The sequence below is a fragment of the Sorex araneus genome, chromosome 5, assembly GCF_027595985.1.
Source record: "Sorex araneus isolate mSorAra2 chromosome 5, mSorAra2.pri, whole genome shotgun sequence".
Classification (NCBI taxonomy): Eukaryota; Metazoa; Chordata; class Mammalia; order Eulipotyphla; family Soricidae; genus Sorex; species Sorex araneus.
The window spans coordinates 4,166,186-4,181,232 of NC_073306.1; the positions used below are offsets into that span (position 1 = coordinate 4,166,186).

At 55.2% G+C, this 15,047-nt stretch overlaps 1 protein-coding gene across 1 annotated transcript in view; it reads left to right on the forward strand.

The window, feature by feature from the left end:
* The window catches only part of KIF1B (kinesin family member 1B), a 142,440-nt gene that overhangs the window by 27,630 nt on the left and 99,763 nt on the right, over positions 1-15,047 (forward strand). Inside the window, 3 exon segments of the mRNA XM_055140523.1 lie at positions 10,675-10,751; positions 11,631-11,810; positions 14,347-14,412. Of these exon segments, the coding sequence (XP_054996498.1) occupies positions 10,675-10,751; positions 11,631-11,810; positions 14,347-14,412 (323 nt within the window).

The window sequence follows — 15,047 nt, forward strand, 5'->3', positions numbered from 1 at the left end:
TGAGATGATATCTCATTGTTGTTTTGATTTGCATCCCCCTGATGACTAGTGATGTGGAGCATTTTTTCATGTGCCTTTTGGCCATTTGTATTTCTTTTTTGAGGAAACTTCTGTTTATTTCTGCTCCCCATTTTTTGATGGGATTGGAGGTTTTTTTCTTATACAATTCTACAAGTATCTTGTATATCCTGGATATTAATCCCTTATCAGATGGGTATTGGGTAAATATTCTTTCCCATTCTGTGGGCTCTTTCTGTATTTTGGTCACTGTTACTTTTGAAGTGCAGAAGTTTCTTAGTTTGATGTAGTCCCATTTGTTTATGTTTGCTTCCACTTGCATGGTCAGTGCTGTTTCGTCCTTAAAGATGCTTTTAGCTTCAATGTCAAGGAGAGTTCTGCCTACATTTTCTTCTATGAAACTTATAGATTCATGTCTGATATGGAGGTCTTTAATCCACTTTGATCTGACTTTTGTGCCTGGCATTAGACAGAGGTCAGAGTTCATTTTTTTGCAGGTAGCTATCCAGTTTTCCCAGCACCACTTGTTGAAGAGGCTTTCCTTGTTTCACTTTGCATTTCTTGCTCCTTTGTCAAAGATTAAGTGGCCATATATTTGGGGGTCTGTGACAGAATATTCAGCTCTGTTCCATTGGTCTGTGGGTCTGTTTGTATCCCAATACCATGCTGTTTTAATTACTACTGCTTTGTAGTAGATTCTGAAGTTAGGGAAGGTGACGCCACCCATCTTCTTTTCTCCAAGGATTGCTTTAGCTTTTTGTGGGGGTTTATTGTTCCATATAAATTTCAGGAGTGTTTTGTCTATTTCTTTGAAAAATGTCATGGGTATCTCACTGATTTTTATCGGGACGCTGTGCTTTCCGTCACTGCTCATGGCAGGTTCTCAGCATCCGATGTCCCCCCTCCAGCCCCACCATCCCCCACTTTTTTTTCTAAATATATATTTTATTCTCATAAAGTAGTTCACAGTAGTTGATGGCAGATGATATTCAAGCGCCAGTCCCACCACCAGCACCCTCCCCCACAGTGGGAGGGACGGGCGTGAGGTTGCTGTGCTCCATCCTGGAGCCATTTAAGCCCGCAGGTAGGAGGTTACAAGCGAGTGTGTTACAACCAAACACACGTGCGCTGCTCCGGGTGCCTCAGCGGGCTGGAGTGTGCGAGGCTGCGTGGCCGCATTGCATCGCTCTCTCCTGGGACTTTAGTTTCACGTCTCTGGGCCTTGGCTGTGGAGATCACGTGGTGCGGGGGGGTAGTCTGCGGGGGGACTGTCAGGGTGCTGGGAAACTCGTCCCCCCTCTCAGCCCAGGTTCTCCCCCCGCTCCGCCGGCTCCCTGACAGACTCACCTGTAAGCTCTGCTGGAGTTTTGGGTCCCGGGCGTGGGGTCGTGTTGGGTCCGATGGTTGAGGTACCACAGATCTGTGGCCTCTACCCCGTGCAAGGGTCCGCGCCCCGACCCTGCCCCTAGGTACTTCCAGGTCTCCTCGGCTCTCCCCACGATTCCCCTTTCCTTGGGGAAATCTGTGTCTGTAGTCCCGGGCCGGTGTCTGTCCCCCCTGTTCCCCGGGCATGTCATTCTCTAGAGCAGATTAGTGCCAGCCCCGGGCTTGGCTCTGTCCTTACGACCTAGCGTCAGACACTGCCACCCCCCCACCCCGCCCCGTTCAACCTGCGTGACTCCATCCCTCCTGTGTCCGCGTCCCCCTCGCTCTGGTTCGCCCCCCAGGGTGGTTCCGTGACCCGGGCGTGGACAGCGCCGACCCCCCTCGCACCCCCCTGTGGAGTGCAGGGACCCTGCGGGGGCTCGGGGCTGAGCTGGCCGGGCTCGTCGCTGCCCCCCCCCGTCTTTGCCAGTGTGCTTTCGAGTCTGTGGGGGGACAGGCGGTGGGGTTGCCGGCCCACCGGCAGATGGTTGCTCTATTCTTAGATTTCTGAGGAATCTCCGTAATGTTTTCCGTAAGGGCAGAGCTAGGCGGCGTTTGCAGCCGGGTGCACAGAGTCCCTTTCCCCCACACCCCTGCGCAGGGCTGCTGGTGTGAGTGACTCTCACCGTTGCCTTCTTCGGGTTTCCCTGATAATAAGCGGTGACATATATTTTCCATACGCCGACTGGCCATCTCTCTTGTCTTCTGAGAAGTGTCTTGATTTCCTCTCCCAGTTTTTTTTTTTTTTTTTTTGCTACACCCGGTGATGCTCAGGAGCTACTCCTGACAGTGCTCGGGGGGCCATATGGGATGCCGGGGATCGAACCCAGGTTGGCCACGTGTAAGGGAAACACCCTTTCCGCTGGACTCGCCCCAGCCCCCGCAGTGCTCGCCAGGGTTCACCCATTTGGTCACGGTGCTGGACTCACCAGGGGCTACGTACTTGAGTGGTGCTTACCCACCCCCGCCGGAAGGTGAGGGTCCCGAAGGGCAGAGCCCCTCGAGGTGGCGTGGGGTGGGGGGCAGCTCTGGGGGTCAAACCTGGGACTGTGTTTGTGAGGCCAGCACTGCCCGAGCTGTCCCCAGGCCTGCACCTCACTCTGGCGTCACACCCCGGGTGCCCGGGAGCGCGGCCTGCCCCTGGCGGTGCTCTGAGCGTCGTGTGCTGGCGGGGCCCGAGTGGGGCTCCCCATACTGGGCACGTGCCCTTGGGCCGGCTCCCGCCACCCCACGTCTGTGTGAAATAACCAAGGAGCTTCTTGCCTGTGAATTTTCTGCGGGACCAGAGTCACAGCCCTTTGCTTCTGCCCGTGGTTGTTCTCGGGTGGGGGGGGCCGAGGACGCGTGTCTGGGCACCGGCTCGGGGCCTCAGGGTGTGACTGTGTACAGAGTGCTCTCACGGGCGCTGTTCTAAGTCTGGGACATAGGAAGCTTTCGGAAGAGACCGCCACGCTGCCGGGGTCGCTGGGACCGGCGACAAACCCGAGCGTGTTGTGTGAGGAGAGTTGATCCGAGACGCTAATTGTAGTCGCGGGGAAACGTCTTCAGCAGTTTGACAACAAAAGTGTAATTGCTACGTAGGGACTTTGGGGTAATAAACAAATTCATGGTGGAGAATGAAAAGACTTTTAAGTACAAATCTTGTTTTGACTTCTTTATTTTCTGGGACTTAGTAATTAAAACATTATTTCAGCGTCTTCATGTGGAAGTAACAAAAAACGCAGGCGGGGAAATGGAGGGGGTAAGATTCGGGGAGTTAACAGGCCGCGTGGGGCTGATTCTGCCTTGGGGGGTGCAGGGAAGGCAGGCCCGGCAGAGCCTCGGGAACGTTTGGTGGCAGACACGTTTTTGGGTGGGGCGTCGCTTCCTGTGGTGCTCAGGAGACCCCACGGCCTCTCGTGGGGGTTGTGGAGACCCGCCCTGGCCGTGTTTGGGGGCTCCAGGCCTGCTTGGGGGTGATGCAGGTCCGGGGAGTAGAAAGCTGGAGCCTCGGGAGCAGCTGTGCAGGTTGTGGGGAGAGGCCGGCCCGAGCTCGGCTCCCTTTGCACAGGACAGAGCCCGGAGGGGCCGTGGGGAGGCGGGGGTGGGGGTGGCGTCGAGAGTCTGGCTTCTTTGGGGGGGTCACACTTGGTGATGCTCAGGGCCGACTCCCGTTCTGTGCTCAGGGATCATCCTGGCGGTGCTCGGGGGACCCTCCGGGGTGCAGGGGATGGAACCCGGGTCGGCCGCGTGCAGGTGACCGCCCCGCTCGTGTCCTGTGGCTCCGCCCGGCCCGAGGGTTCTGACACCAGCAGGTCCCGGGGAGTCGGGAACGGAACAGCCCGACGGGCGCCCCGAGAGGGGGCGAAGGGGGCACCCTGCGTTCCACTCGCCGCCCTCCGCCCTCTGCTCCTTCCCAGCCGGGCGCGGCTCTGCTTCTCCTGCCCGAGCTCTCGCGGGAACTCGGGCCCTCAGCGTCGGCCCCCGTGTGCCTCCTGCACCTTCTAGAACTGTCGTGGGGGCTCTGGAGCTGCTGACCCACTGGGAGCCGGGAAGTCCCCGGCAGGACGTGTCCTGCACACGGCTGTCAGCCCGCCGCGAGCAGCTCTCCCCTCACTGCTCTCTGTCGGGGGACACCCAGGGCTTCTCAGGGGCCACTGCAGCCGGGCCCCAGGGCTTACGCGGTGCTGAGGACTGAGCTGGGGTCGGTCGCATGCACGGCGAGCGCCCTGCCCGTGGTCCCACCGCTCGAGCCCCTCTTCATCCATTCCTTTCACTTCTCAGGCCAAAGAGATTGGAAACTGCCGGAGGTAGCACAGCGGGGAGGGCATTTGCCCTGCACGCGGCTGACCCGGGTTTGATTCCCAATATCCCATATGGTCCCCACTGTGCATTGCCAGGAGTAAGCCCTGAGCATCGCCGGGTGTGACCCCCGCCCCAGCCCCCCCAACACCGAAGACTTTCTTGCCTGCTCCCCGCTCCTAGGGCGCCCTGGAGCCTCCCGTAAGTTCTGTCTCTGCCGTGCGCGCTGCCCTGTCTGGGTCGGTTTTGCCGTTTCTTCTCTAGCTGAAGTCGGAACCGTGGTCACGGCCGAGCTTCCGCCCCGGCTCCGTGCACCGGCCGGAGTCCTGCCTCGGAGTGTAGCGCAGACGCTTTCCTCCGCTGCCTCAGTCCCGGCAAACATCCTAGTTTGGGATGCAACTAGGAATCCCCCCTCGGCTGGAGTGCCTCCCTGGGGGACCCCGGGTGTCTGGTCTTGGCACGGGTCCCTTCCCCTGGGGTCTGGCCTCAGTGTCTCAGAGCTGCAGCCCGCCGTCTAAGCGGGAGGTGCCCCGCTGCGGTTCCAGCCGCCGTCTGTCCCCTGCACCATCACTGGCAGTGTATGCTAACGACGGTGCTCGGGAAACGTGTCCGGCACAAGCGCTAGTTAGCTTGGCCTTTCTGGAAACCCAGCCTGGAAGCCAGTGCCATTTCCCGTGGGAGACTGGGCAGGTGACAAGGCCCAAGGGCACGCTGGGGCACTGTTACAGGGGAAAGGTCAGGAAAATGGACACAGCAGATGGCTGTGTCTTTGAGAGGTGTGATTCGGGCCCTTTGAGTGGCCCTTGGGCTGGGGAGGGTGCTGGCCTTGCCCGTGACTGATCTGGCTCCTATCCTGGCACCCTGTAGCGTCCTCCAAGCCCACCAGGAGTGACCCCTGAGTGCAGAGCCAGGAGTGACCCCAGAGCATCGCCAGGTGTGGCCCCCACATAAAACAATACTTTTAAAAATTTTTTGCTTTTTTGGGTCACACCCGGCAATGCACAGGGGTCACTCCTGGCTCTGCACTCAGGAATCACCCCTGGCGGTGCTCAGGGGACCATATGGGATGCTGGGAATCGAACCCGGGTCGACCACGTGCAAGGCAAATGCCCTACCCACTGTGCTATTGCTCCAGCCCCAAAACAACACTTTTTTTTTTATAATGTAGGAGTACTGCTATTTATTCAGCCATTGATTAAGTTGATTTTTCTTTTTTTTTTGGCTTTTTTGGGTCACACCCAGCAATGCTCAGGGCTGACTCCTGGCTCTGAACTCAGGAATCACTCCTGGCGGTGCTCAGGGGACTATATGGGATGCTGGGAATTGAACCTGGGTCAGCCGTGTGCAAGGCAAACACCCTACCCGCCGTGCTATTGCTCCAGCCCCTGATTAAGTTGATTTAATTGGGCATGAATTCCACATTACTTTTTTTTTATTCTATTCTGAATGTTAACTTTATTTAATTTTAATTTCCCCCCCTTTTTTTTTTTTGATTCACCGTGAGATACAGCTACAGAGCTTTCAAGTTTGAGCTTTGGTCATAAAACAATGATTTTTCAAAGATACTTTCTTTAGTACTCCGGCGCCTGTTTTTTAGGGCCCTGCCCAGTGCTGGGCGCTGTCCGCTCTCTTCTGAGGACCTCACTTTTCTAACTTGGAACCGTGTTGGAAGATGAGTGCAGCATTTATTTAAATCTTGCGTTCGTCACACGGCTGTGCCTCTTGGGTCTGAGGTCAAAAACCTGTTTCTTACCTCCGTGTAATTAGCCTTTTATTTGTGTGTGGGGGGCGTTCAGCAGGCTCGGGGGTCACTCCTGGACCTGCACTCAGGAACCACTCCTGGCGGGCTCAGGGGACCAGATGGGATGCTGGGCCTCGTCCTTGCGTCGGCCGCGTGCCAGGCAGGCTCCTCCCCTGCTGTCCCTTCTCGCCGGCCCCTTCGTGGTCGTCCCCTGCGTGGCTGCAAGGGTGTGTCGGCACTGTCAGATGTTATGGTCTCAGGAGACCTACGTCCCAGTGACTGCAGTCGGGCGTCCTGAGCGAAGGGAGGACAGCAGGACCGGGCAGGCAGACAGAGCAGGGAGTGGGCGTGCGGGTCAGGCCAGGCCAGTCGGGCGCACGGAGGCCGTCCCGAGTCAGGCGACAGGCTGTGTGTTTGGGCCCCTGGGGACAAGCCCCCCATTCTATTTTTCTTGTGTGTGTGTGTGTCTGGGGGGGTGCCCCCAAGAAGTGCTCAGGGGCATGCCCTGCTACAGTGCTCAGGCCCACGCAGGGCTGCAGCTGCAGGGCTGGGCCGGGAGGCAGTTCCTGAGGCCCGTGGGGTTTGCTCGCATCTGAGGGGACCCTCTGTAGGGGGCGTGAGAGGCGTGTCGGGCACCCGTCTCAGCGTCTGCGGAGGCCGCGGGGCACATGGGGGCCCCTCAGGGGCCTCCTGAAGCCGCCCAGGGGAGAGCCGGCCGTGGGCAGGGAGTGGGGGAGGGGCGGCGAGAAGCTGCGGGGCTCTGAGTGCGTCTGGGCGGCACTGCCCACAGAGGGCCAGGGGTGAAGGGGAGAGGTCAGAGGTGACTCGGGGTCAGCTGTGAGACCTTGCTGGGGGAGGGGGCTCAGGTCCAAGGCAGATTGAATCCCGAGAAACCCCGACACTCAGGACGTTCACTAGTGGCGTGAGGAGGTGCGTTAGGGCTTAGCCTGGGGGCCCCAAGCGTGATCCCTGGCACCTTGCGCCCCCCAGACACCCCTGGGAATAGCCCTGAGCACCGCCAGGATGGTGACTCTAGAGGAGATAAAGCAGTGTGAAGGGGGGCTGGAGCAACAGCACAGCGGGGAGGGCGTTTGCCTTGCACATGGCCGACCCGGGTTCGATTCCCAGCATCCCCTATGGTCCCCTGAGGACCGCCAGGAGTAATTCCTGAGTGCAGAGCCAGGAGTAACCCCTGTGCATTGCCGGGTGTGACCCAAAAAGCAAATAAAATAAAATAAAATAAAAATAAAATATCTGTTAATTTAAAAATTAACATTTGTGTAGTGCTCCACTCAGTCCTGTGAAGTATTGCTTCACCTTTAGAGAAGACACAGAGGGGGCTGGAGCGATAGCACAGCGGGGAGGGCGTTTGCTTTGTACCCGGCCAACCTGGGTTCGACCCCCAGCATCCCATATGGTCCCCCAAGCGCCACCAGGAGTAATTCCTGAGTGCAGAGCCAGGAGTAATATCACAAAAAGTCTGAAAATGTATTGAATTGTTCCTCACCCACTTAGAATATGAAAAGAAGTCCGTAAGTACGGTGTTGACCCTTTGATTCCAAACTGAGATACATAGGGCATATTAGCGTACATAGAGATACGCACATAGATACAAATATGGATCTTTGTTGTTGGTTTCGGGTCCACCCAGCGATGCCCAGGGCTGGCTCCTGGCTCGGGCTCAGGACTCACCCCTGGTGGTGCTCGGGGCACGCTGGGGATCCCAGGGGTTGAGCCAAGATCTGCTGTGTGCCAGGCAAAATGCCCGCCCTGCTAGATTCTTTTCGTTACATTTTTATGGCCGTTTCCTTCCCCTTTTATGAGGGACTGGAAACATTGTGTTTCTTAGTTGGTTTAAAGGAGTACAAGTTAGTTAACTGTTACTAATTTAGGAAAGAAATCCTTGGGTGTATCTGAAAACATTATTTCATCGTCTGCGCAGGACTCGAGAGCTTCCACGGGCTCATTAATTCTTTTATTCTCAGGATTATTTTTTTCCATCCCCAGAGAGTTCCAGAGCTTTAACATTTCTTCGGATTCCTTTAAGATAATGCAATTTGCATATAAATATAAAATTAAAATGCGCCTGCTGCCAGTGCTGAAGCCAGCCCTGCTCTGGCCTCGCTCCCCTTGCCTGCTCCAGAGGCGGCTCCCGGGATGGCGTTATGTGCCTCTCTGTCCTTGCGGGTTCCTTGCACTAGGGAAGTGAAAATATTTTACGTATTGTGGATCCAGTTTGACATAATGACACACGTGACTTGGTATTTTGGATCCCTTGTTGAAAATCTTTTTGTTGTTTAGAGGTCATTATTTAGGAAACAAGAAAGATGTTCAAATTTACTTGAAGCTGGAAGTTAAAATTTACTTAGTTTCAGAAGTTTCAAAGGGGGGCCGGATCGATAGCACAGCGGGTAGGGCGTTTGCCTTGCACGCGGCCGACCCGGGTTCGATCCCCGGCATCCCATATGGTCCCCCAAGCACCGCCAGGAGTAATTCCTGAGTGCAGAGCCAGGAGTAACCCCTGAGCATCGCTGGGTGTGACCCAAAAAGAAAAAAAAAAAAAGAAGTTGCTAAGGTCCGGGAGAAGACCGGTCCCCGCTGAGGAAGAGGATGAGCTTCGTGTCAGTCCAGAAAGTTGCTGGTTGAGGTGGTTTTCCTTTTACAAGGAAGAGAGAACAAAGGGGCAGAGTTTGAGAGTCGCTCGCTCCCTCCCTCCCGCCTGGCGCCTCCCTGCGGTGTTCAGGCCTTACTCCTGGCTCTGTGTTCGGGAACACGCCCGGGAGGCTCCAGGGTGCCGGATGGACCCTGAGCCGACTGTGTCCCAGGCGGGCGCCCAGCTCTGTGCTTTTGCTCTGCCCACGGAGCAGCTTTCTCGAGTTCTTGGAGGAACCATGGATGTGGCGTGCAGTGTGCTCCGAGCTGTCCTACCGGGGCTGGAGGAGCCGTCCAGGGCCCCTGATTTGATCCTTGGCTCTGAGCCAAGCGTCGGTTCCCCGTACACTGCCAGGAGTCATCCCTGAGCACAGACTTCGGAGTTAGCTCTGAGCACTGCCGGGTGTGCCCATGTCAACCCCTGGACCAAACAGAGAAACGTTCTTCCCAGACACTTCTGCACCCCTGCCTTTGGTGGGGACCCCTGAGCGGAGAGTTTGTGTCCCGGGGCTGCCCTGTCGCTGGGCTGCGGAAACGTGGCGTCCGCCTGGCACAGATTTCCACTCTGTAGGCCGAATCGTGTGAAGAAACCCCAGGAGCCCCCGGTGCCTCGTGATGAGACAGTCCAGCAGCCTGGGGCTGGCGTCCCCAGCGCCCGTGCCGGTGTCTCCCGGGGAGATGCTCGCCACTCGCCCTGGCAGTGGCTGTTGGTCGGGACGGGCCTGGCGGGGTTCACACACTGGTTCTGCCCCTCGCCCGCTCTCCAGCCCCGCAGCTCTCTAGCCGGTTTCTCCGGAGGGGCTCCCTGCCCCAGAAGCCTGCCTGCTTACTGAGCGGTGGGAGAGCAGGCAGATGGACCCCAGGAGCAGAGCCGCGCCCCTGCGTGTGTGTGTGTGTGTGTGTGTGTGTGTGTGTGTGTGTGTGTGTGTGGCCTCTGTGCGGGCGGGTGGGGCTCCCTCGCAGAGCGCCACCCTGCCCTGTGCCGTGTGTGCCCGAGGGCCTGGTGGACACTGTCAGCGTTGGAGGCGGGACTGAGGCGGGCGGCCCTCCCCAGCGGGAGGGGGAGGGAGGGCCGGGTGCCGTAGCAACCGTTGCTGTTTGTGCCCGGAGCAGCAGCTGCCCGGGACAGATTTATTTTTTAATCCTGATCTCACTGATAGCCTGGGACGTGGCTCGCTTTGGAGAAGTGGTTGGCTGGTGCGGCGGGCTCTGACCACATGTCTGAAAGATTCTGTTTCACGTGAAACACGAGGAGTTAAAGCTCTGCATGCCCGAGGATGGGGCCCGCGCCCCGCCAGTGCCTGCAGGGCATTGTGGGTAACCGTGCAGGAGGGGGCACGCTCACACGCGCGCTCGCACACACACACACACACACACACACACACACACACACACCGGCATTAGAAAACTATTCAAACTGTATTTTCTCATACACACACACACACAAGCACACACACTGGCATTTGAAAACTGTATTCATAGGAACTGTGCGTGGCTCAGAAACAAACATTCCAGATGGAATTACCCCTGGCGGTACTCAGAGGACCATACGGGATGCAGGGAATCGAACCCGGGTCGGCCGCATGCAAGGCAAATGCCCTACCCGCTGTGCTATTGCTCCAGCCCCAAGAAACAAACATTCCAGTGAATGCTTCATTATTGGTTTCAAATGCTTGTTGAATTAATTCAGTGAGTTTTCTCATTCTTGTTTCCAAGCCTTGTGAAGCACCTAGAAATATAGTCACTTGATCCATTTCCAAGTCTTGACTATTCAGTTTCCAAGGATTCCCAGACCAAGTACTTGCTCAGTGCTTACTGTCGACCAAGCTCTCCTTTAAATCCCGGTGGCACCATTAAGTGCTGTCGATTAATTCTTGGCCACTTCTGCACGTCAGGTTGCTCACTTAAAATGTGGTTATTATTTCTCATTTCCCTTTTCTATTTCAGTGGCATGAGTTTACTGATTCTGATGTCCTGAACTTACATGTAATGTCATACTGAACTACAGACCATGTAGCTGACTTAAAAAAATAAATTTTTTTTTTTTTATCTTCTAGGTATTATTAACCCAAAGAACCCAAAAGAGGCTCCGAAGTCCTTCAGCTTTGACTATTCCTACTGGTCTCACACCTCGGTGAGTGGACAGGGCCCTGGGAGGCCTGACCAGCCCTGCGGGAGACGGGCTGGGCAGCACGTGGGCCAGTGGCAGCCACCGCGCTCGAGCCTCCCAGAGATCCGTCTTCCGCTTCTTTAGCTCTGGGCCAGGTGTTTGGGTCTGTTTGCTTCTGGTTTGCCTAGAACTGGGGATGTTTTGAGCTATTGACCAAGCCTCACTACCCAGGAAAGGGTCAGTCAAAATTGGAAGACCCGTTCCGGTGCTGTTTCTTGCAAGATAGTCCCCGGCATGGTTCAAGGCAGCATTTCTGTGTGTGGCCTTGAGCTTGACCTTTTAGTTCTCATTTTTCTGTTTGTTTTAGTTTGGGGGCCTTACCTGGCGATGCTCAGGGAGTACTTCCAGAAATCACTCCTGGCGGGGCTTGGGAGACCCTGTGGGGTGCCGGGGATTGAGCCAGGTCAGCTGCGTGCCCGGCAAACTCCCAACCCGCTGTACTGTCAGTCCAGTGCCTGTTACTGGTTTTTTTCCTTTTTCTTTTACTTTTTCTTTCAGTTCTCTTTCTCACCACATTTTTTCCTCTTGGAGTTCCCTATGAATGAAAGAGTAATACTTTTGTGGTTATGAAAAATAAGCCATGATACGTAGTATATTTTTCTTCTGGTTTTTATAATATGTAATTTAATACCACTTCTATGTATCACCAGTCTGGTTGGCTCTGATGGCGCCCCTGGTGTGTGTATGTTTCATGGGGAAAGCTAGACTCCGAAGGGGCTTAAATGTGTAGTCTGTCTTAGGTGATTGCTAATTCCAGGTCCTCCCGTTGGTTCTAGAGTTATCAGACAGCATCAGGAAGAACAGAAGTAAAGTGACACTGACTTTCCTTTTCACTGTCCGCAGCCTGAAGACCCCTGCTTCGCCTCTCAGAACCGCGTGTACAATGACATCGGGAAGGAGATGCTCCTGCACGCCTTCGAGGGCTACAACGTCTGTATTTTTGCCTACGGGCAGACCGGTGCCGGGAAGTCTTACACCATGATGGGCAAGCAGGAGGAGAGCCAGGCGGGCATCATTCCGCAGGTAAGGGCAGCCTGGCCCGTGCCCCTGCGTGGCTCCAGCGGTTCTCCTTGGTTAGCAGACACGCACCCAGGGCCCAGGATGTGCGAGAACAAAGATCCATGCACTGACGCTCCCTCCCGAGGGGAGAGCCGACGTGGGCACTGCCCGTCGTGCCCAGGTGGAAATGGGGCTCTCTAACGGTTTTGCTTCTTATGCGTATCATCACGGTATTTTCTCTTTTGGACAGTGTCGATCAGGCTTATGGTTAATATTGTGATAGCTTGTGGAATAATTTCTGTTTTTTTTTTTTTTTTTTTTTTTTTTTTTTTTTTTTTTTTGCTTTTTGGGTCACACCCAGCAATGCACAGGGGTTACTCCTGGTTCTACACTCAGGAATTACCCCTGGCGGTGCTCAGGGGACCATATGGGACGCTGGGATTCGAACCTGGGTCAGCCTGGGTCGGCCGCGTGCAAGGCAAGCGCCCTACCCGCTGTGCTATTGCTCCAGCCCCTAATTTCTGTTTTGAACTCTAGGGACAGTCCCTAATTTTTTAAAATATATTTAAATTTTTTTTTTCTTTTTGGGTCACACCTGGCAATGCACAGGGGTTACTCCTGGCTCTGCACTCAGGAATTACTCTGGCAATGCTCAGGGGACCATATGGGATGCTGGGAATCGAACCCGGGTCAGCCGCGTGCAAGGCAAACGCCCTCCCCACTGTGCTATCACTCCAGCCCCTATTTAAATTTTTTTAAACTATTTTATTATTTTGTCTTTTGGGCCCCCTTGGTGATGCTCAGGGGTTTCTCCCGGCTCTGTACTCAGGAATCACTCCTGGTGGCAGACCACCTGGGAAGCTGGGAACTGAACCCGAGTCTGCTTCGTGAAAGACAGGTGCCCTACCTGCTGTACTGTCGCTCCAGCCCCTCCTAATGTTTTAGGCCAATTTTTCTCCAAATTCTATACATAGAATGTAATTTTTTTCTTCATTTATCTTATTTATACTTATATAAATTTGTTTTGTGGGCTTTGTTTGTTTTTGTTTTAATTTGGGTCACACCCGGCGATGCTCAGGGGTCACTCCTGGCTCTGCACTCAGGAATTACTCCGAGCAAGCTTGGGGGACCCTATGGGACGCCTGGGATCGAACCCAGCTTGGCTGCGTGCAAGGCAAATGCCCTCCCTGCTGTACTATTACTCTGGCCCAAGTTTTTAATACTTTTTAATACTTTCCTTTTAAACTCGAGCAGTGTGAGACTTTTCTTACCTTTCTTTTCTTTTCTATCTTTCCTCCGTGCTTCCTCCCTCCCTCCCTCCCTCCCTCCCTCCCACCCCAGTGTGCTCAGGGCTCCCTCCTGCCTCTGTGCTCAGAGATCACCCTGGTAGTGCCCTACAGTGATTAGTACTGACGCTCCAGGGGTCAGCGCCAGTATGGGGGTAGGGTGCTTGCCTTGCACCAAGCTGACCCAGGTTTGACCTCTAGCACCCCAGGTGGCCCCCTAAGCCCACCAGGAGTGAGCCCTGAGCACAGAGCCACAGGAAGCCCTGAGAGCTGCTGAAGGCGGGCCAACCCTCCCTGCAAACCCTGGCCATGGGACTGGGCTCCACAGTAGGGACAGTTGAATTCACATACTCTTGCCGGCGACAACTTCTGAGACACACAGTTCCTCATCGTCCCCTAAATGTGCCTTTATTTATTTATTTATTTATTTATTTATTTATTTATAATCACTTCGAGATAACAGTTGCAAACTTTCATGATTACTTTTCAGTCATACAATGATCGCGCGCCCCTCCCTCCGCCAGTGCCCACTCTCCACCACCAGTGTTCCCAGTGTCCCTCCCACCTCCCCCACCCCCACCCCCCGTCTCTGTGGCAGGCACATTCCCTCTTACTTTCTCTCTCCTTCTGGGCGTTATGGTTTGCAATGCAGGTACCAAGAGGCCATCCTGTCTGGCCCATAGTCTGCTTTCAGCACGCGTCTCCCATCCCGACTAACCCCGCCAGCCGGCCTTTACTTAGTGGTCCCTTCTCTCTCCGAGCTGCCTTCTCCCCCAGCGCGGGGGGCCGGCTTCCAAGCCACGGTGCGATCCTCCTGTCTCCTGTCCTTGGGTGTCGGTCTCCTGTTATGTTACTTTGTATTCCACAAATGATTGCAGTCCTTCTATGTCTGTCCCGCTCTTTCTGACTCATTTCACTTAGCATGATACTCCCCATGTCCGTCCACTTATATGCAAATTTCATGGTTTAATCTCTTCTGACAGCTGCGTAGAATTCTACTGTGTAGATGCACCCGAGTTTCTCTAGCCGGTCCCCTGTCCTCGGGCACTGGGCTTTCTTCCAGACCCTGGCCACTAAATGTGTCTTTCTTCCTGAGGAAACACCGGGGGGTCGCTGCCGTTAGAGGGGAGGGAATTGAAATTCAAGGAGGAGAATGGGTTAGACGTTGACTCACGCCTCCAGCGTGGTGTGTTCGCGTCGGGCGAAAGGAACGGGGGTCTTGCTGACCGCCCTCCTCGGCCCCTCTGACTCCCGCTCTGCTTCTGCTTCTGCAGCTGTGTGAGGAGCTCTTTGAGAAAATCAACGACAACTGCAATGAAGAGATGTCGTACTCCGTGGAGGTGAGTGCAGACCCGCCGCGCCAGATTCTCACCTGGCCCTCCAGTCTTACGTTCACAGGCGGTTTCTCTGTTTGGGTTTTAAAGTGTTTTTTTTTTGGGGGGGGGGTCACACCGGGCGATGCTCAGGGGTTACTCCTGGCTCTGCGCTCAGGAATTACTCCTGGCGGTGCTCAGGGGACCATATGGGATGCTGGGATTTGAACCCGGGTCGGCCGCGTGCAAGGCAAACGCCCTCCCCGCTGTGCTATCTCTCCAGCCCCTCTGTTTGGGTTTTGAAGAACAGTGTTGCCAGTTCAGTCCTGTTTCTAAGTCGAGGCTTTCCTGTTACTTTGTACTTATCTCTGTTGCCAAATAGCCTTCTAGGGTCAGACCCACCAGGTTTCAGTCCAGCATTGAGTAGTTTTCACTTGTTTATTTTTGGTTAGGGGCGGGGGCGCCCTCCTGGCTCTGCACTCAGGGGGTCTCTCCTGGCGGCCAGGGCGCCTCCCAGGGTGTGGGGGACCTGACCCTCCATGGTCTCGTGCCAGGCCGGTGCCCACCTTCTGTTCTCTCCCTCCGACCCTGGAAATTTATGCTCGTTGATCTCTGTCACTTTGAGAAGGGAAAAAGTGCCTCAGAAGTTAATTTGATAATTT